At 47.6% G+C, this 21,987-nt stretch overlaps 1 protein-coding gene across 2 annotated transcripts in view; it reads left to right on the forward strand.

Moving 5' to 3' along the window:
- The first annotated feature begins 2,265 nt into the window (after nt 1-2,265).
- LOC309365681 (endothelial PAS domain-containing protein 1-like) overlaps nt 2,266-21,987 on the forward strand; it is a 38,227-nt gene continuing 18,505 nt past the window's right edge. The window contains exons 1-3 of one of the 2 annotated variants that reach the window (XM_081903999.1): nt 2,266-2,352; nt 5,691-5,807; nt 18,247-18,413. In XM_081903999.1, the coding sequence (XP_081760125.1) occupies nt 2,309-2,352; nt 5,691-5,807; nt 18,247-18,413 (328 nt within the window). In that variant the 5' untranslated portion in view covers nt 2,266-2,308. Of the gene's footprint in view, nt 2,353-5,690; nt 5,808-15,886; nt 16,198-18,246; nt 18,414-21,987 lie in introns of those variants that run through there. The other variant, XR_014166246.1, reaches the window with a different exon arrangement.

Here is a 21,987-nt window from a genome sequence, read left to right on the forward strand (position 1 = left end):
GGATGTTGCTGCGCTACAGATCATCACGGCCCTGTGTGATGCCAGAAGCAAAGTGAGATCTTTCTCAGTCTGCAGAACATGCTGTTACTCAGGCTTTGTTCCAGGGTCTTGTAATCACAGGCTTCAGCAAGGTTTCCTGCAGGACTTACAATTCCAGCACAGAATGCTACAGTCAGTATTGCTGATCACTCTTAAATAAACCATGCCAGACTGCAAATCCCAATAGGAACATTTGGGATAAAGGGATGAAGTGTGCGCACACTTGCTCAAAGTTTTGTGTTTTTATCGGAAGAGACAGGGATTTCCCCCCACTGATTTCTACTCTAAACACAACAAGCTGGACCTGAGCCAAGTGTGAACATCTCTTTGAGACGGAAAACCGGCAACATCCCTGATGAAAGCATGGCAAACGAAATCTCAACCTTAGGCTAAAAAGCAAAGGGAAACAAAGTGGGGGAATGTAATCTGTGCTCTGAATTGTGTAAGATACAGTTCACCCACAACAGACTTTCCCAAACTGATGTCTATTGGCCACAGCCAGCATGGCCAATGGTCAGGAATGATGGGGACTGGAGTGCAAAATATCTAGAAGGCACTAGGTAGGGAAAGGCTTCCTCAAAATTATCATGCCAACAGAAACTGCTCTTTATTGCTCCTTCCCGTGTGATTCAGGGAAACCCAGCCAGTTAAGTATACGCACATCATTCACAATTGCCAGGGATGTTGCAGGGCCAGCCTTAACATTAGGTAAGGTGAGGCAGCCTCCCTCAGATGGCCAGTCTTGAGACCCTGTTAAAGGGTAGCTAACTACATGGTTATTCTTAATTCGTACCTGCCATGGGCGGGATGTTCTGTTTTGTGCATAAAATAGGCTGAATCTAGACCTATATAAAAAACGCTGTTTTAAAAAACGTTTTAAAATATATATTGAGTTTCCCATTAGCTCACCATCTCCATCTAGTGTCACATTTGTATAACGCACTTAAAACACATTTAAAATGTTCTATTTGCAGCTGTATAGCTGAGTCCATAGTTTTGGGAAATTGCTCTGGCTTTCTGTGTATATTTTTTGCCATGAGTCCCGAAAAGCGTGGACTGGCCCTCAAGTGCTTGCTTAAGTGTCATCCAAACAGTAATGCAGAACATGAGCTCTGTTGGATTGGGCCCAAGGCCCATCTGCCCACCACCCCATAGCTTCGTGAAACAGAGAATCATAGAATTGGGTCATCTAGTCCAAACCCCTGCAATGCAGGAATCTCTTGCCCAAGGTGGGTTTCAAACCCATAACCCTGAGATTAAGAGTCTCATGCTCTACCAACTAAGCTATCCCAGACCTGCACGCCAACTCCTTTGCATCCCAATTAATATGAGGGCACTTGTCTAGACGGTCAGATGATCAAATCAAGTCTTTGGAGAGGAGACAATATGATCCGTTGTAGCCAGCAGAGCATCTGTTTAATTCAGGATTCGGCTGATGATGCAGAGAGGTTGCACCCTAAAAAGTAAGTTGCATTGGGGCTGCAACTTCGACAAATAAATTCGCCTTTGGATTTAACAAACCTGCGCCACTAGCTGCCCATGGAAGTCACAGCATTTTGCTGTGGTCTTTGGATGAAGATCTTGCCTCTGCCACAAACTTACTCAGAGGCCTTGGGCAACTCATTGATATCTCTCGCCCTCAGGGCCACTACAGTAGCAGGATTTTCTGAGCCTGGTAGTCTAGCTAGGCGAAGCTGTGGGACCATCACAGTACATTCACTTATATGTGCTCAGCTTCAGTTCCGTGCAATCTATGAGGACAGTAATATTCACCAGCCTTGCAGGATTGCTTGTAAGGAGGACAGAGATAACATACGTGAAACGCTTTTTTAAGTTTTGTTATTGAGCTTGCTCCTGAATCGTTTAGTTTTCTGCTTGGAGAATCCCATATAGCTAGCAGCTCTTAAGGGCATCACCGCACCCCCTTCATCAGCGACATCACTGTGACTCAAAGTGAGGATAATCCTCCTCCACTGGGAGTGACCCCCACCTACCCACCCCCACCCGTAACCCCAATTCCCTGCTGAGATGACAAGCCGGCTTTAAAGAGCCAGAGCCTCCCTTTATTGCTTCCCCTATCAGATTACAACAAGCAGGCTGTGGGGTGGTGGTCAGGCTATTTTTAGAAGCCTGCTTTCTAAAAATAGCCCAGAGATGTTTAGAATTGCGTCACAAGAGGTAATTTTATCCCCCCGTTTGGCCTGACGGCCCCTCTCCCCCCCCCACCTCCCCAGGAGGGGGTGACTACAAAAGGAAGGAGTTCTTGAGAATGAGGGGTCAGCAAGTTCAGACCCAGACAGAGAGAGGAAAGAGGTAAGAAGTCCTTTTAGGGGATGGTTGGGCCAGATCTGACCAGATCTTGTATGTCATCATTATTATTATTATTATTATTATTATTATTATTATTATTATTAGTTTGCTACCCTAAGGAGGTGGCGAATCCAGCTGTCTTGCAGCCGCCTAGGGCTTAACACTTGGATTCAGCTGAGTCGCCCTAATTCTAGCCCAGTCACTGCCAAGCAATAAGCCTGGCTTGTGACCCTGAAGAGCTCTCTATCAATTCATTACCCGCAGTACCACCCAGTGGACAGCAGAGACATTGAAGCACAGGGCGCATTGATGCAGCTAACTTTGGATCCAGTTGCCCCCTGGCTCTTGTGATCCAGATGCATGATGATCCAGATGCGAGGGCTTAGTTTTTTTCCATCTGCACCAGGAAAGAGGCTGGGACCATTGCAGGATCAGTTTTGGCTCTCCAGATAATAATAATAATAACAACAACAACAGGTGTTGTTGGACTCCAACTCCCATCATGCTTGACCATCGGGGCCAATGCTGGCTGGAGCTGATAGGAGTTGTAGTCCGCCCACAACATCTAGAAGGCCTCTGGTTCCTCATCCTTGCTCTAGTTCCGTGTGATTTGTTCACATGTAAGCTGCGTGGCTTCCTGTACCTTTGAAGCACATTTGAAGCGCATTCCTACCCACCCTTCCAAGGAACTCTGCAAGTTGTAGTTTGTTAAGGGTTGTGGGGAGCTGTGAGGTCTAAACAAGTGTCCAGAATCATCTGAGGGGGAAACAGGAATTCAAATGTGCTTCAAAGTTATAGTACACAGCCCCAGGCTGCGTACGTGCTGTACATTTAAAGCACATGACACCCCCCCCCCCAAATAATAATTCTGCGATCTGTAGTTTGTTAAGGGTGCTTGTAATCATAGGTCTGTGGTGGGTCAGCTATAGTTCCTGGGGCTTGGAGGAGCTATATGTTTTAAAGATGCTTTAAATGCATGGTGTGTACACAGCCTTCGTTTTTTAATTCAAAGATGCAGAGACTGAAGTCTGTCTGCATGTTAATCTCTCTGCCCTCAGAAGCCCTTGCCTCTAATCCCAGATACTTAAGGGCTGGCTGTAGTTGTTCGGCAGCGTAGGAAAGGCACTCAGTGCATGCTCAAGGGTCTCTTTATATTCTGTTTACATGTTGACCTCTGGCACTGAATTCTGCAGCGGAGCCCTTTTTACAAATTTGCTTCTTGGATGTGTCGGAGTGTTCTAGGAATAGATTTCTGGATGTATTCCTCATTTTAAAGAACCCTCTTCCCCCGACCTCCCGAATGTACTGCTAAACTTCCATTGTTTCAGTCTCCAAAGTGTCCCTTTGTCTTTGAAGTAGGGCAGTTTTTCTCCTGATGCAAGACTCTGGGCAGCAAGCTTGATCGGGGTGGGAAAATTATATGCATCAAAAACTTTTGAAGCTGGTTCCTATAGAGTTTTGGCAGTCCTATTCCCATCCCTATACAGTGCCGGCCTCTAAAAGATTGATGCTGGCTACTGAAAATTTGATGCTGGGTAGTGAAAATTTAATGCTGGTGTCATGCTCCAACACAGATAGAGGTCAGGATAGAAATTTCGTTTCCAATTCATAAAAGAGGCAGAAAAACCACAGCATGCGTTTAAAGAACATGGCTTCCCTCCAAGGATTCTGGGAACTGTAGTTTATTAGGAGTGCTGGGAACTGTATCCCTTAAGGGTAAACTTCTGTTCCCATGATTCTTTGGGGAAAGTTTTAAATGTAATTTAAATTATTTGTGTGGCTGTGACCAAAGTCACTGTTCAGTCATCACTGAAGAATTAAGCAAGATACAGATGTAGTCTTAGTAAGCCATTGTTCTCATAACATATTAATGGTAAATATATTAAATCCCGATATAATAAATAACTAAGAGCCAAAGTAGAACACAATGCTAAACACATCATCTGAAGATACATCTCTGGTTTGTGTTTTGTTTTTTATAGTTAGCAACATATATAAATCCAATAAATAAAACAAATAGTTCCTTTTTAACCAGGCCTTTGGTTGATCTGATTGACATCCTATGCCCTTTTAAAAATGTGGCTCTTTTTTTGAGGGGGGGTGTTATTGGGTTGCTGTTTTTAGTTTTAGTATATATATATTGTGGTTTTTATGTTGGTCTTTTCTGTGAACCGCCCTGAGATCTCCAGGTATAGGGCAGTATATAAATTCAATTAAATAAAAAATAAACTTGGCCTGCTGCCAAACTTTGCAGTGTGAACTGTCCTGGGCTCCAGCCAGTCAGCCATGCCCTTTCCCAGGATACTCCATTACGCCTCCCACCACAATTTTCCATTCCTGTCCTGCAACAAACAGTGTTCTATTGACATGAAGCCTGATCAGTCATCATTGGGCTGTTGGAGGTTCTCTGCCTCCTGCTGCTTGCTTAAAACTCTCCCCCCCCCCAATTTAAGGTTCACTTTGTACTTCTGGTTACAGATAGGTAGCCGTGTTGGTCTGCCATAGTCAAAACAAAAAAAATTCCTTCCAGTAGCACCTTAAAGACCAACTAAGTTAGTTCTTGGTATGTGCTCATACCAAGAACTAACTTAGTGTGTATCTGAAGAACTAACTTAGTGTGTATCTGAAGAAGTGTGCATGCACCCAAAAGCTCATACCAAGAACTAACTTAGTGTGTATCTGAAGAACTAACTTAGTGTGTATCTGAAGAAGTGTGCATGCACCCAAAAGCTCATACCAAGAACTAACTTAGTTGGTCTTTAAGGTGCTACTGGAAGGATTTTGTTTTGTTTTGTACTTCTGCAAAGCCTTGAAGCCTTTCTCCCTTGTGCCCAAACAGCGCCCTTTTGGCCATATGAGGAACGATCTTCAGAAGGAGTCTGCGCTTTTACAGACACCCATTTAAATTTGCTATCTGTATGTCCATATATTTTGATGGGGTTGTTTTATTGCATATTTAAACTGGTTTTTAAATATTTTGTGGTTGCACGTAGCTCAGTGCTTTCCTCCCCTTCGCAGCCCTCAATGACAATTCTCAATGGCATAACGAAAGCTTCACTTTTGTTTACACAGGCTCTACCAATATCAAAATCTAACAATATCCATAGTAGTCAATTTTGTTTTAGTGTTCACATGAGCTCAGCACCAAACTAGATGTGAACCCTGTTATTGAACTTCCCACTTAAAAAAAAAAAAAAGGAGCTAGGATGGGACTGGGCTGTGGCCAGGTGAAAGTACTGCACTAGTGATAATCCTTTACCTGACAGAACTATGACTTAGCATGGCCTTGGACACAACCCCAAGACTCCCTCCCTCCTCTCAGTGTTTCCATCGCTTTCCAGAACGATGACCATCTTGTGTGAAAACTGCCGCAAGCCAATCAGGACAGAGAGCTGCATCTCGAGATGTCCAACTGCATCAGTCTCCAGGCGGGAGATCAGGACCACAAAGACATTCAGGTTAGAGGCTATCCTGCCCTCTTTCCCTACCTGAGTCTACATTGCGGGCAGGGTGGGGGAAGAACCAACTGCCTCCAGTCAATTTTCCTGGTGCAAAAATCCTCCTATACATGTGTACACCATCTAAAAATAATGTTTCTGTCCCCCTTTAGAACTACCTGTGTTTTGTGTATAAATTTAATAAATTAAACTGCTTAAACTAATCAGCTGAGGCACACAGCTACAATCCTAAGCGGACTTACCATGGGACGTGGAGCAACTTCCAAGTCAATACAGTTATACCTCATGTTACATTTGCTTCATGCTACATTTTTTCAGGTTGCGTCCCGCGGCGACCCAGAAGTACCGGAAAGGGTTACTTCCGGGTTTCGCTGCTCGCGCATGTGCAGAAGTGCTAAATCGCACTTCGCGCGTGTGCACAACCACCAGGTCGTGCCGTGCACCTGCGCAGATACGGCACTTCAGGTTGCTGGCTTTTCATGTTGCAAACGGGCCTCCAGAATGGATCCCGTTCACAACTAGAGGTACCACTGTATACATAGGATTGCGCTGTAAGAGTCTCTTTGTTTCAAACCAGCATCCCATCTGCTCAGCTGTTCCCAATTTAAGTGGGGATTACAGAAACCATTCCCGCCTTCTGATTGGATCCTGGAATGTCCCATTTTTGGGTCCGGAGCTCTGGCACTAGTTGGCTGCCTTGTGCCGAGCATTGGACCAAAAGCTGCTTGTTTTTTTGGTCTTGCACAAGTCAGCTGGCTCCTGCAGGAGCACAAAAAACAAGCATCCCAGATACTGGAGGGTATGCATCTGTTATGGCAGGGATATGGAACCTCTGCAACCTTCCAGTTGTTGCCAGACTCCAGCTCCCATTGTCCTGACAATTGGCCCTGCTGGCTGGAGCTGATGGGAGTTGGAGTCCAACAAGACCTGGAGAGCCACAGGTCCCCCATCCCTGCGCTAAGGCTTTCTGTGGCTGGAGTGTTGCTGGTGTTCTTTCTGTAGCCAGCAGCTGACGCTCAGTGAGTAAACACCATTAGTTCCTGACAATATTTTAGGGTTAGCAGCACAGCTGTTCCGAAGCATCTGCAAAGCACTTGCTTCCTCTGCTGGGACAGGAGATGTGCGCAACGCTAGATGCCAGCAGCAGAGCAGAGAGCAAACCGGAGCGGTTCAGCCAATGCCAAACCAGACCTGTCACCTGTGGCAGCACCGTCAACTGGCAGAGGCTGTCCTAGGCCCACTAACCGATGAATCATTGAGGCTGCAAATGTTTACATGGCCAGACTCCAGACGGAAGCTGCGGGTCCTATCTATCTCCAGGTTGCACATGAAAGCATTTTCAACAGAATTGTAAAGTGGGAGGCATGAAATCCTCTTCCTTGAAGGACTGGCTGGATGAACATCTGTTGGAGAGTCTTCTAGGGGAGAGGCTCGAGTATGACGTGGACCTTGTTCTGCTATATTCATGCCATATATTTAAAGCACTATGGCTTCCCTCAAAGGATTCTGGGAGCTGCAGTTTGTTTAGGGTGCTAAGTGTTTTAAGAGCAGTGCTTTTTTCTAAAAAAATAATGTTTCGGGGTACTCTCATTTTCCTACTCATATTGAAATACTGTCCTTCAATGAGGCCAAACTTAGAATCACAAAATGTTTAGGGGTATGCGTCCCCCCAGAAAAAAGCACTGGTTAAGAGAACCCTATTCCCCTCACAGAGCTACAGTTCTCAGATTGCGTTAACAATCTATTTCTTTTCACAGAGAACTCTAGAAATTGTAGCTTTGTGAGGCAAATAGGGAGTCTCCTATTACCCTCAGCAGCCTTAAACAAACTACAGCTCCCAGAATTCTTTGGGGGACGCCATGACTGTTTAAAGAAGTATCGTAGTGTTTTAATGTATAGTGTGAATGTAGCCTAGAGAGATCCATGTCACACTTGAGCCTCTTATAACCTGCTTATTTACCTGTTATTCAGTTCTCAAATCTTTAAAGTTCCTCCCCCACCAACATTCAAGTAAAAATGTGTCTGTATGTGTGTGAACAATAATTCACAGATACGGATGCACGATCAAATACATGCATGCTATATACACATTCTCCCAAGGCTATTTAAGTTGTGTGTGAGTGTATGTTATATTATTGTGCTATACAGCATATATAATACAATCATTATTAGCCACTGAGAGCCTTTTCTTCCACAAAACCTGAAGATCCAAGAACAATTTTTGGGCGTTACCAGCAAAAGCTCCTCTCTCCTTTCCTCAGTGCTCAATATTAATTGAAATCTGCAATCCTAAATGTTGCAACTGGGGAGTAAGGCCCACTGAATTCAGCGGGATTTACTTCTATATCAACATGCTTAGGATTGTGCTATAAGTGTTGCCCCATAGGACACATTTCTACATCAGATAGACGAGGCTGCGTAGTCCCCTAGTGACCACCAGGACAAATACCCTTATGAGAAGGAAGTTGATTAGCTGGGCAGAATAAGGAGAGTTCATGGTTATTCTTCTACTGATCATTTCTAAAACAAAAAACAAAAAAAAAGTCAAGTGTGCTGGGGCTACATCTACACCAAAGTGCACATGTCCCTGCCCTCAAGCTTACAATCAAAACAAACTATTTAAAGCCAGGAAAGTGCTTGGATTAACTTCGGTGGAGCAAAACCAGTACAGTGGCACCACTGGTTATGAACGCATCAGGTTATGAGCTCCGCTAACCCAGAAGTAGCTTCTCCTGGTTGCGAACTTTGCCCCAGGATGTGAACGGAAATCGCACGCCTCATGCAGCAGGAGGCCCCATTAGCAAAAGCTTGCCTCAGGGTAGGAACGGTTTCAGCTTAAGAACGGACTTCCGGAACAAATTAAGTTCGTAACCAGAGGTACCACTGTACTTTGGTTTAAACACAGTGGTGAGGGAAGGGCCATAGCTCAGGGGCTCTATAGCTCACAGTACCTGTCCAGGTCCAATCCCTGGCATCTGCAGGTAAGACACCTTTCTGAAGCTCTGGAGAGCCACAGTCTGTCTGCATAGACTAGCCTCCCGCCGACCTTGTGCCCTCCAGGTGTTTTGGACTACAGCTACCATCCTTCTTGACCATTGGTCATGCTGGCTGGGGCTGATGGGAGTTGTAGTCCAGCAGCATCTGAGGGGCACCTGGTTTGGGGAAAGACAGTACTGAGCTAGGTGGGCCTATAGTCCAGCTTGATATAAAGCAGCTTATCCCCTTTTTTTAGCACTGGCCCCTGGGGAGATCAGTCTACTCTGCACCACCAGTTCTTTAAAGTTCCCAGTTTCAAGAGATGGGAGTGCTGACGCCTGTCTGCCAGCTTCCAGCCCCTTTGCACAGCTGAATGCCTCGCATGGCTGCGCGGCGGTTGTCATGGGAACCATCACATACAATAACTGAAGTGCATATTGAATTTCTATGCTGAATGGTCCACTTTCAGCAGCACAGAATTCCCCCCGAATCCATCTGCTCTTTTCTCCCTCCTGATCTCTAATGCTGCTGTTTCTTTATTGATTACCCTTTTTCTAAGCTCTCCCTGGGGCTCCTTTGCAAAAAGAAAAGAAAAGAAGAGAAAGAGAGAGAGAGAAGTAATGCAAAACAAATAAAAGAAAACAGGGTTTAGCCAGCTAAAAAGTAAATGCTTTCTTTAAAAAAGCAAAACTGAAGCATGGTCCTAGTCAAAATATGCTTTCTGTCTCTGGATGAATTGTGGATGGTCAGACACAAAGGAGGGCAGAATCTTTGTTTCTGGGATGGGAAAGCACCTGCGACCCTCCAGATGTGCCCCCTGGCCAGCCAGCCTGGGGAATCAGCGGTCAACATCTGGAGGACCACAGATCCCTGATTTCATAGTCACAGGCTACCATATTTTTTGCTCTATAAGATGCACCAGACCACAAGACGCACCTAGTTTTTGGAGGAGGAAAACAAGGAAAAAATATTCTGAATCTCAGAAGCCAGAACAGCAAGAGGGATCACTGCGCAGTGAAAGCAGCAATCCCTCTTGCTGTTCTGGCTTCTGGGATAGCTGCGCAGCCTGCATTCGCTCCATAAGACGCACACACATTTCCCCTTACTTTTTAGGAGGGGAAAAGTGAGTCTTATAGAGCAAAAAATACGGTACTTTTTTACTTCTCCCTCCATGAAAACTGCACATACTCAAATCCCTTCCTTTGCACAACTATGAAAAAACAGGAGTCCTTCTGCCCCCATTTGCATCTGTTCCCCTGCTTCATATGGTTGCTGTTCTGCACCAACTTCAGGCTGAGCAGAAATCCAGGCTGCTACATTCCATTCCTTAGCCAGGCATGGGGAACTGCAGGCCCAAGGGCCAAATGTGGCCCTGCAAAGCTCTCTTTCTGGCACTTGGGTCTTTCCATCTTCAGCCACACACCCTCTCCACAGGTCACACCCCTCACCAGCCCTGCTTTGCACCCTCCTACAGCCCAGAGTTCCCGCCTAAAATAACTGATGCGGACCTGAGTGAAAACTATCTACAGACCTGAGTGAAAACTATATACAGTATCCCCCTGTTGGCCCAGGGTGAACTACACTACATAACACCCCTCCCCACCGAGATAAGGCATTAGTTACAATCGTAATGGTTTCCTTATATACAGCACTACGCGTAATGGTTCAATTAGGCACAAAAGCATATCGGTTACATTTCCCATACTTAGACCAACAGTGATACATGTCCAACAACATAGTCCTTTAAATAAGTTGGGCGCTTGGAAACTCTGCCAGACCGCCGGGGACTGGTAGCCAAGTCCGGAGGGCCACACAGTTCTCGCTGAGGCTGTGGTGCGACCCTAGGTGGCGTTGGAACCAACTCCCCTGGATCCGCTGCTGTGGGTGGAGCCTCCGCAAGTGGAGTGGTCTGAGTCTGTTCTGAAGCGGCTTGGTTTGGCTCCACGCTGGCAGTTTGCGAGGGAGGTGTAGGTGGGGCCTCGCCATCTGTACGTGTCTCTTCTGGAGCCGCAAGCGCAGTTGGGGGCACCTCGGTAGTGTCCAAGTCCCCAACCCTGCGCCTAAGCTGGTCTATGTGCCGTCGCCACAAGCGTCCGTCTTCGAGTGCCACCTGGTACGAGCGAGGTCCAGTGACTCCCACTACTGTGGCTGGCACCCAAGGAATGTCCCCCACATAGTTCCGGGCAAAGACCTGGTTTCCTGGGACAAATGACCGTGGCGCGTTGGCACAGCCTGGGGGTTCAGCCACGGCAAAGTCCGGGTGTGGCCGGTCAAGCGGTGACCTGAGGCGGCGGCCCATAAGCAGTTCAGCAGGACTCCTCCCTGTGGCCGCATGAGGGGTGATGTGTTGCACGAACAAGTATTCGGCGACCCGCTCATGCCAGTCTCCCCGGTCCAGGCGCGCTAGTGCCTCTTTTGCCGAGCGCACCATTCTTTCCGCTTGCCCGTTGCTGGATGGATGAAAGGGTGCCGTTAGGGCATGGCGGATGCCCAGTCCCAAAAGATACCGCTCAAACGTGCCTGACGTGAACTGCGGTCCGTTGTCAGAGACAAGGACATCAGGACACCCATGTGTTGCAAACAGGCCTCGCAGCACCCGGATGACGCTTCGGTAGTGGTGGAGGGCATCAGGGCGACCTCCAGCCATTTGGAATAGGCATCCACCACTACCATAAAGGTCCGGCCGTGAAAGGGGCCAGCCAGATCGATGTGCACCCTCGACCAGGGTGTCTTTGGCGTCTCCCAGGTGTGTCCCTTAGCTGCCGGTGGTGCAGGCCTCGACTCTTGGCACGCTTGACAGGCGGACACCCAGGCAGTGATGGCATCGTCCATATTAGGCCACCAGACGTAACACCGAGCCAACGCCTTCATTTTGACAATTCCCGGGTGGCCAACGTGCAGAGCCTCCAGGACGCGCTGACGGAGTCCCTGGGGAATCACGACGCGGTCTCCCCACAGCAGACAGCCGCGATGAGCTGAGAGTTCATGTTGTCTGGTTGCGAAGGGCTGGAACTCCGATGCAAAAGGCCCTTGTGGCCACCCCCTCCACACCCAGTTGAGCACCCGGCTGATGGTGCGATCCTGGGCAGACGCGGAGGCCACAGTGGCAGCTGATACAGGCACTGCCGGAAGATCCTCAATCAGAAGGAGCGATGAAGCTGGAGCCGGGTCTTCCACAAATGCTGGAAGAGGGCAACGGCTGAGGGCGTCGGCATGGCCCATCGATTTCCCCGGGCGATGGATGAGCCGGTAGTGGTAGGCAGCCAGGAAAACAGTCCATCGCAGCATGCGTGGCGAGAGGACCGGTGGAGTTGGACGATCACCGGCGAGGAGGCCCAGGAGTGGCTTGTGGTCAGTGATGAGGTCAAAAGTCCTGCCATAGAGGTATTCATGGAACCTCTTCACTCCAGCCACAAGTGCCAATGCCTCCTTGTCGAGCTGGCTGTAATTCCGTTCCGTCGGAGAAAGTGTCCTGGAAAAGTAGGCGAGCGGTGCTTCTCTTCCATCTGGAAAACGGTGACTAAGGACAGCACCGATGCCAAAAGGTGAGGCGTCGCAGGCAAGGACCAGCGGCCTGGATTCACTGTACTGTACCAGCACACTGTCTGAAGAAAGGAGAGCCTTGACCGCGTTGAAGGCCGCCGTCTCCCGATGATCCCAGGCCCAAGGCGTCTTGGTACTAAGGAGTCGGTGAAGAGGCTCAGCCACTGTGGCTTTGTGGGGCAGGAACATGTTATAAAAGTTCAGCAGCCCCAGGAATGCCTGCAACTCCGTTTTGTTCTTTGGGGTGGGGGCCTGCTGGATAGCGCGGATCTTGGATGTGGTTGGGTGAAGGCCGGAGGCATCGATAAGATAGCCCAGGAACTCTACCTGTGGAACGGCGATCTGGCACTTCTCCCTCTTTACCTTGAGCCCGGCCTCTTGGAACCTGGTCAGCACGGCACGGAGGCGCTCGAACAGCTGCTGGTGTGAGTCTGCAGACACCAAGACGTCATCAAAATATGGTACCACGCCTGGAAGCCCTTGCAGGAGACGCTCCATAAGGCTTTGGAAGATGCCAGGAGCCACACTCACCCCGAACTGCAACCGGCGGCAACGGAATGCCCCCCGGTGGGTGACGATCGTCTGGGCTTCAGCAGTGGCATCATCGACTGGCAGTTGTTGATATGCTTGGGCAAGGTCCAGCTTAGCGAAGACCTTACCCTCACCCAGGGAATGCAGCAGGTGTTGGACAACAGGAACCGGATAAGCGTGCTGCTGAAGTGCCTTGTTGATCGTGCACTTGTAGTCAGCGCAGATTCTCACCGACCCATCTGGCTTGACAGGCGTGACGATGGGGGTTTCCCACTTGGCGTGGTCAACCGGCTCCAAAACTCCTTGGGCGATCAGTTTGTCCAGTTGTTCGTCCACCTTAGCCTTGAGAGCAAAGGGAACCCGGCGTGGCTTTAGCTTGATGGGGGCGACTTGTGGATCAAGGCTAAAGGAGATGGGCGTACCTGTATATTGCCCCAAGGTGCCGTCAAAAACCTCGGCAAAGTCTTTGACCAGACCCTCAGTCTCTGTGTTAGAGATGCAGTTGATGCCGGTGACTTCCAGGCCGAGGGCATCAAACCAGTCTAGCCCTAGGAGGCTTGGCCGCTGACCTTCGACCACCACCAACCGGAGCAGGCCCGAAAAATCCTTGAAGGCGATCCGGAACCGGCCAACGCCGACCACGGGAATGTCGTTTCCCTGGTAGTCTCTCAGGTGTACGCGGTGAGAGTCGAGTTGCCTTTTGGACACTCTGGGTACCAGTCTTTTGATGGTGCTCCATGACACGATGGACAGGGCAGACCCGGTGTCGATCTCCATGTCACATGGAGCTCCTTCAATTAGCACTGTGACGTTCAGCTTGCGTCGCGTAGGTGAGTCGGTTTGGCCAATCGTGGTTCCAGACGGGCAGCGGCAGTTGGTGAGAGCGAAACAACTTTCCTTGGCAGACTGGAGTGAAGACTTGGACTTGCGAGTCGATGAAGGGGGGGTGTCAGACGGAGCCGATCGGCAGACCTTAGCGATGTGGCCCCTTCTGGAACACTTCCTACAGATGGCGTCTCTGAATCGACACTTGGCACGGGAATGGTTGCCTCCGCAGCCGGCACATTCCGGTTGGCCCTTGGACTTCTGTTGGAACTTCCTGCGCTCCCGCTTTGTCTGGTGCACGTCATCGTCTTCACTGGAGGATGCCTCATCACTGCTGGCCTCTTCATGATGCACCGGAACTGGCTCCCTAGCAAGACGCGGGCTGCTGGACTTGCGGATCTCCTGGGCGGAGCGTTCAGCAGCTTCTGAGGCCACAGCCTCCTCAATGGCTTTCTGTAGCGTGAGGTCTGGCTTGGCTAGGAGACGCCGTTGCAGATGGATGTCCCGGACCCCGCAGACGATTCGATCCATCAGGGCATCGTCTAAGTCTCGGAACTCACAGTGCATTGCAGCCTGGTGCAGGGCGGTGGTGTAGTTGTTGATTGACTCCCCCTCTGCCTGGTTCCGGTGGTAGAACGCATGGCGGGCAGCAATCTTGGACGGCTTTGGTGCGTAGTGGTTGCGGAGCTTCTCTTGGATCGTGTCCCATGGTGTTGCCTGGACTGCTTCAGGCGCAACCAATGCTCGGGCCGTCTCAAACACCTCAGGCCCACAGAGGCTGAGGAATAGGCCCCGCTTCCGATCCTTTGATACTGCTGTCAGCTCGTTGGCTTGGAGGTAGCAGTCGAACCGAGCGAGGTAGGAGTCCCATGATTCAGAGGCTGGCGCAAACGGCAGTAGAGGCACAAGTGAAGCCATGATTCCGATGCCGGCGTGAAGGGCGATGGATGGAACACGGTGCTCTAGCCAGAACAGTCACCTCTGAATTGGTTCTGCCCAGTGATTTCGCTCAGTGATTTCGCTCTGTGATTCAGCTCAGTGATTCAGCTCAGTTCAGAGGCTGGCCGCATCTGGCTGTGCTCTGATGTCCATCCATCCCATCCTCGTCGCCAGTATTAAGTAGTGGGTTGACATAGCAGCCGGCACAGCAATTTCTTCAAGTAGCTCTTTATTTTGTAAGCTGGAATAGAACTGACTGCAAACAGCTCAGCCGGCCTGCTTTTATAGGCAGCCGGCTGTCAACATTGTAACAACAACAGCCCAGAGTTCCCGCCTAAAATAACTGATGCGGACCTGAGTGAAAACTATCTACAGACCTGAGTGAAAACTATATACAGTATCCCCCTGTTGGCCCAGGGTGAACTACACTACATAACATGGGGTGTTTTTGCCTGGCTGGAATGTGTCCTTGAACTCTGATAATGCCTCCATCCTGCCATCAGGAACTCAGTACCGCCTCTGCTGTTGGGAACAGACTGTGCCCCTTGGAGAAGCATATTCCTTCAAGCACACCAGGCTCACAGAGGGAGTATCGCTGGCAGGAGAAGCATGACCATTTGTTGAGACATCTCCACAGATATTATCTGGCCTCAGACTCCTGATGCTGTTCTCGGACTCTGTTTGTAGCAATCTGTACCTGTAGCCTGACCTGTATTGCTGTAAGCCTTGAACAAAGCTTTCTCTCTTTCCTGCACGTAAAAACCTCTGTCATAGCATTTGGGATGGCAGCTGTAACAACATGGGATCGACACCACTGAAGGCACTGGGACTTACCTTTGAGTAAACCTGCAATGGGTTGTGCTGTTAAGTCAGAACTGTGACTAATGCAGTTTTTCTCTGCCACTGTTAAGTGTGCAGAGCATTAAGAAAAACACCCTATAATTCATACCTTACAGCACAGAATGATCATTAATATTCCTGTTTTATACTCAGAAGGCACTGAAGCTGACAGAGAATGACTTGCTCAAGGCCATCCAAAGAATTCATCATCGATGAGCAGAATTCTAGATGTCCAACCTAAGGAGTGATCTAAAAGTTAGCACCCTCCTCACCTTCCTGATGTGAAATGTGTGACAAAAAAACCCTTTGTGTGGCGGTAGCTCCACAGAGGGGCTTAACATTTGAAAGTGATTCCCCACATGGATTGATAGGGCCCAGCCATGTGATAAGGTATCATACTAGTTGCCAGTGATGTGGACACTTGACACCCTCCAATATTTTTTATCCAGTATGCACCTTTGTCTTTTGCTAGGGCCGGCCCTGCCTTTAGGCAGAGTGAGGCTGTTGCCTCAGGTGGCAGATACTGAGGGGTGAGAAGTGGCAGTGAAATACAGCAGAGTGGTGTTTGCCCCATACCTGCCCTGCTCCCCCTAAGCTAGCTTGTTGCCCTCAGGCTGTGTAGGAAGATGCTGTCCCATCGCCATTGTTGAAATAAGATTCAACAGCCAGTCTAGTGAGTTTCCGTACATGGAATGTGAGGGGCTGCCATCTTGTTCTTTGCCTCAGGAAGCAAAAGGTCTCAGGCTGTCCCTGTCTTTTGGAAAGTCCTATGTAACCCTATGCAAACCAACTGCTTGGCAAACTATGATTGATTTTCCCTCAGTCCAACAGTTTCCTCTGAGGCCTGGTTGCTACCAAACTGTTAAACCTGGGGTAACCTGTATCTCTTCACACTTGATCTTAGTCAAAAGGCTGGAGCTGTATCACTTCAGATTGTAATAATAATAATAATAATAATAATAATAATAATAATAATAATAATAATAATAATTTAAAAAAAAAACTGCCACCCATCTGACTTGGTTGCACCTGTCCCTCTGGGCGGCTTCTGACAACTTGAAACACAGTAAGACATTAAAAAAACATTAAAAACTTCCCTTCAGATCTCTTCTAAAAGTCAGATAGTTGTTTATTTCCTTGACATCTGATGGGAGGGTGTTCCACAGGGAAGGTGCCACTACAGAGAAGGCCCTCTGCCTGGTTCCCTGTAACCTCACTTTTTGTACTGAGGGAACTGCCAGAAGGCCTTTGGAGCTGGATCTCAGTGAAATCTCACACAATTGAACACATCTCCATTCAGAAAAATGCCCTGCACCTAGAAAAGTAGCAAGTCAAGAAGGAAGCTGGGATAGAATCCTTCTCTCTGGCACCTGGCTTCCTTTACGGATGGATTTTGGGTTGTTGGGGTTTTTTATATATAAAAAGGAGCATTCTGTCCACCTGAAGTATGAAGTGAAACATCCAAGACTGAGATTTACCATGTCAGGGAAAATTAAGCCTGAATCACACAGGCCTGAAATGGTCTCTCTTGAACAGTTTAGCACAGTCACTTTGGGCCCATTATGTGTCTGAATGCTGGTGAAATTGTCTCTTCAGTGAGAAATCATATACATTGGGGAGAGTTTTCATTTTCAGAAAAAGTCTCCTACTGTGCCGTTCACTGAGCCTTAAGTTATAAACCCATCTGGAATAGTTGCTGTTCGCACCACTGTGAAATGGTCCTGTGCGAGGAATGATTCTCTTTGTCCCCTTAAGTGAGGTAAAACATTCTTCTGACAACTTTGCCTTCTAAATTTTAAAAGGCAAAGTTGTCATAATAATATTTTACCTCATTTGTTGTTTCCAGTGGGGAACGATTCAGGGCATCATATAGTGAAACACTGGTTGCATGAGAGGGAACTTGCTTAGTTCTGAAGCTTTTCTCCTAAAATGGATTATTCCCGCTTGCACCACATGGGATGCACTTACAAGGAGAGATCTACGATGAATTCGATTCCATTAGCTTTTAAATGAATGAGAAGCTACCTAATTTGTTCTCAAACCAGTGCTCAGGTGGAAACACAGCTCTTCTTCAAATTTCACACTTCTCTAAAAGTGGCAGGGCAGCTCTTCAACCAATGTGTATGAAAATGCAGAGACTGTGTGTATGTGTAAAAATGCATTGCCTTGGGGAAAATAATGCATTGCCCTGGGCAAACTGCCAAATATACAAAAATGCTGGTGAATTCTTATGGGGGGGGAGGGAAATCATACATTGCTGCAGAAATGTGAAGAACTGAATTTGAGATTGGAAAAATGGGAAAGTGAGGAGAACCCAAGTTGTCAGATGTCTACCCCTATGCATAAAGTATATCACCCATGTAAAACTGAGGTGATTTTTTTACTTAACTCAGTCAAAATGGCAGTGGAGATTAGGATCCCATCTGCACTATACATTTGAAGCAGCCTGGGAACTGTAGTTTGGTTAAGCGTGCTGAGTGAGACCTGCTAGGAGACCCCTATTCCCCCTATTCACAGAGCTACAATTCTCAGAGTGGTTTAACAGTCAACCCCTCTTCCTCATGAACTGTGGGGAATTCACGGTCTCTGTTTTTTTGGGGGGGCAGAATCAACTTGCAGTCTTATATTGGAGCTACAGTTTCATAAGACCTCTTTATTGTATGAAAATTGGGAGTGGTCATGTGAATCAAACTGTCTCATATGTTGGGAGTGTTGTAGGAACTTTGTGGGGCCGTGCTGAGTAAACTGCCAAGTTGTCTCATATCCTGCAACTCTTGGTCATCAGGTCAACTAAAGGTGCTTCCAAGGCTCGCCGGGATCAGATCAACGCTGAACTGCAGAATCTGCGCTCGCTTCTGCCCATCTTGGAGGAAGAGAAGGAGCGCCTCTCATACCTTCATACCATGGCTCTGGTCTGCTTCTACATACGAGAGACGCAGCTTTTCCCCTCAGGTGAATATTAAGCCTCTCTTGCGATGACTGTTTCGATTAATGCTGACTTTATATGTCCTCAGAATGCGGTGAAGTTTCTCTCTTTTTTAAAAATGCATTTTATTGGTGTTTCATTTAATACAAACAAACAAAATACAGTAAAATTCAACAATTATTAACCCACATTCTTTCCCCACACTCTGCTGAGCATTGACTTCCTTCCTTCCTTTCAACAGGTTTCTTATGTCAATTACTTTTCCACAGTTTCTTACTGTATCCAATCCTACCTACATCGTAAGATTTATTTCAGTCCTGCCAGAGTCTTCAGATTTCTAACACTTATTATTTATGTACTCCATAAATTTACTCCAATCTTTTTGGAATTTTGCTTCCTTCTCATTTCGGATTCTACAGGTCAGTTTTGCTAGTTCCACATAATCAACCATCTTCGTCTGCCACTCCTCTATTGTTGGTAATTCTGGTACTTTCCATTTAGGGGCTAACAAAGATCTGGCAGCAGTCGTAGCACACATAAATAACCTTTTTCTATTTCCTCTCCCATCAAGCCTAGCAAGAAAGCTTCCGGCTTTTTCGGGAAAGTGTATTTAAATATCTTTTTCAATTCGTTATAAATCTGTTCCCAAAACTGTTCCATTTTCTCACATGTCCACCTTGCGAGACCTCTAAAAAAAACCACACTGCTCAGAATTCCCCTAAGGGCTATTCCACACTTCTTTTCCGATGGCCGCGGCAAACAGGAAGTCTAATGTGGACAAGTTTCTCCAGTGTGATGTAGGCCTCCCTAAGAAAGCTTGGACAGTTGCTAGAGAGGGACACACATTCTCTTTCTGCAGTAAGGGTGGGGAAATTGTAGCTGCCCAGATGTTGTTGGGACTCCCATCAGCCCCAGCCAGCACCGCCAGTGGTCAGGGATTGTGGGAGAGGTGGTTCAGTGACATCTGGAGCACAAGTTGGTGGCCCATTCCACGTGTGGCGAGCGGTCACAGTGCTGACCTCCCTCTCACCAACCTTACTTTCTCAAGATGTATTCAGAAAAACAGCAACGAAGGTGGTGAGGTCATGATACCTTGATTTAGGGTGGGGTGAGGAAAAGTGACTATTGGATTGAATAATCTTAGGAAATCACAGGTCTGTAAGTAATGAGTCGGCAGCCAGCCTCCAAGCTTGCTCCCATTCAAAAGCTATTCCAGAAGATGAGTAGACTGAGTTATATATGACACAATTTAAAGCACATGCAGCATCTATTTCAAACACACGAATCCTCCCTAGCGGCCTAGAACTGTCACTTTCCCCTCACAGAGCTACAATTCCCAAAACCCGTTACAAACTACAGTTCCCAGGATTATTTGAGGGAAGCCACGTGCATTAAATGTGTGTTGAATGTGCTTTGAATGGATGGTACCGATCTTCCTCGTGTGTCTTTTCCAATGTTCACTATGCCAAAGATAACTCCCTGTGGCGTTTTCACATCTGTTTGCTTGCATCTGCTCACAGGGGTGGCTTAGAACTTCCTTTTATGAAAATATTTATAACTCTCTTTTTCTTTCTTCTTTGGCGATCACTCGTAGCCGAGCAAGATTGTCTTCCATGAACACGGTCTTAACAGTGAGTCCATAAGTGACTGTGGAGGCCAATTCTGGATCCACACATTCTTCCACAGTGAGGACATAGATTTCCAGGTGGAAGTAGATCACGGTGAGGGTTTGCCAAGTGTGCCTTCCTCTTAGCTTGTTTCTCCTTTTCACCCTGAGTTCGTGCTTCCATGACACCTTGGGCAAAGGCTGTTCTCCAACTGGAGCGCTCGCAGGCCAGTGTTTCCCAGTGATCAGTGCTTCTACTACATTTTTAAAGATTTGCCTTGAGAGCGTCTTTAAACCTCTTTTGTTGTCCCCCGGTATTTTGCTTTCCATTCTTAAGCTGGGAATAGAGTAGTTGCTTTGGAAGATGATAATCAGGCTTCCGAACAACGTGACCAGTCCAACGAAGTTGACGTTGAAGAATGCTCTATCAGATTGGGATCTGAGCAGAGAACGAGAAGACATTTGAAATAGTCGCTCCATTAATACAGGAGGGTCTGGGGTGGGCATGGGAATTGTTCACACTTACCAAGATGGGGCAGGTCAGGGTGGCGGTGAGGTCAGGACTCCCTAAGCTCATTGGTGGATGGACCTGATTGGGCAGGATTCTTAATTTCTTAATTCTTAATTTATTATTTATACCCCGCCCATCTGGCTGGGCTTCCCCAGCCACTCTGGGCGGCTTCCATAAAAACCAAAAATACAGTAAAATATCACACGTTAAAAACTTCCCTGAACAGGGCTGCCTTAAGATGTCTTCTGAATGTCAGGTAGTTGTTTATCGCTTTGACATCTGCTGGAAGGGCGTTCCACAGGGTGGGTGCCACTACCGAGAAGGCCCTCTGCCTGGTTCCCTGTAGCTTTGCTTCTCGCAATGAGGGAACCGCCAGAAGGCCCTCGGCGCTGGACCTCAGCGTCCGGGCAGAATGATGGGGGTGGAGACGCTCCTTCAGGTATACTGGACCGAGGCCGTTTAGGGCTTTAAAAGTCAGCACCAACACTTTGAATTGTGCTCGGAAACATACTGGGAGCCAATGTAGGTCTTTCAAGACCGGTGTTATATGGTCTCAGCGGCCGCTCCCAGTCACCAGTCTAGCTGCCGCATTCTGGATTAGTTGTTAATTCTTAATTTAGTGGTGAGGTCAGGACTCCCTAAGCTCATTGGTAGATGCACCTGATTGGACAGGGTGGTGGTGAGGTCAGGACTCCCTAAGCTCATTGGTGGATTGGCTCTGTCAGTGCATCTATGGAGCGCCCCCTACCTTTACCCCTGCACCATTCATGGAAGCGTCAAGGACTGTCACAGGACACCAGACCCCTCCATACCAGCTGCTCCTGTATTAATAAAACTAAAGGGTATAAAACAATAGATGCCAACAATAATCTTAAAGCACAGAAAAGCTGGTTTCCCTATTATCAGTTAACAATAAAGACCACCACTGTGAATTCAGACTGGAAATGTTCGTACATGCATTCTGCAGTGGTACATTTTCTCTTGTTTTCCCTTCACAGGGGAAACTGCAGTTTTCATCAGGAAAACGGTATAAGGGGAAAGGGTTAAGCACCCTCCCCTGCAAACGCCATGGCCCCAACCTGACCCTCCACCCACTACCAGTGGGGTGGTGGCTGAACTCTAGGAAATTCTGGTTGTGGATCTTCCTTGTCATGTCTAATTGCACCCTTATTTCTATTTAAAGGAGATATAGGAGAGGTAGCAAAGAGTAAGTATACAGCGAGCAAGCAGCTGGCTTTATGAATGGGAACACTTTATCCATCATGGTCTCCTCTAAGGTGTATTTTACCTGAAGACATTTTCCTGTCTTCCCTTTTTCTTTTTGAATTGTCCCTGAGAGGATCAGTGCAAGAGCTAACATGCCCTTTAGCTGCATTTTTTACAAAAAAAAAAACACATCAAAAAACTTTTTTTGGTTTATTTTTTGCAGTGCCATTAGATCACACGATAAAGTGAAAGAAGCTGCAATGACCTTGATATTGTT

The sequence above is a fragment of the Podarcis melisellensis genome, assembly GCF_964234715.1.
Source record: "Podarcis melisellensis genome assembly, chromosome: 3".
Lineage (NCBI taxonomy): Eukaryota > Metazoa > Chordata > Lepidosauria > Squamata > Lacertidae > Podarcis > Podarcis melisellensis.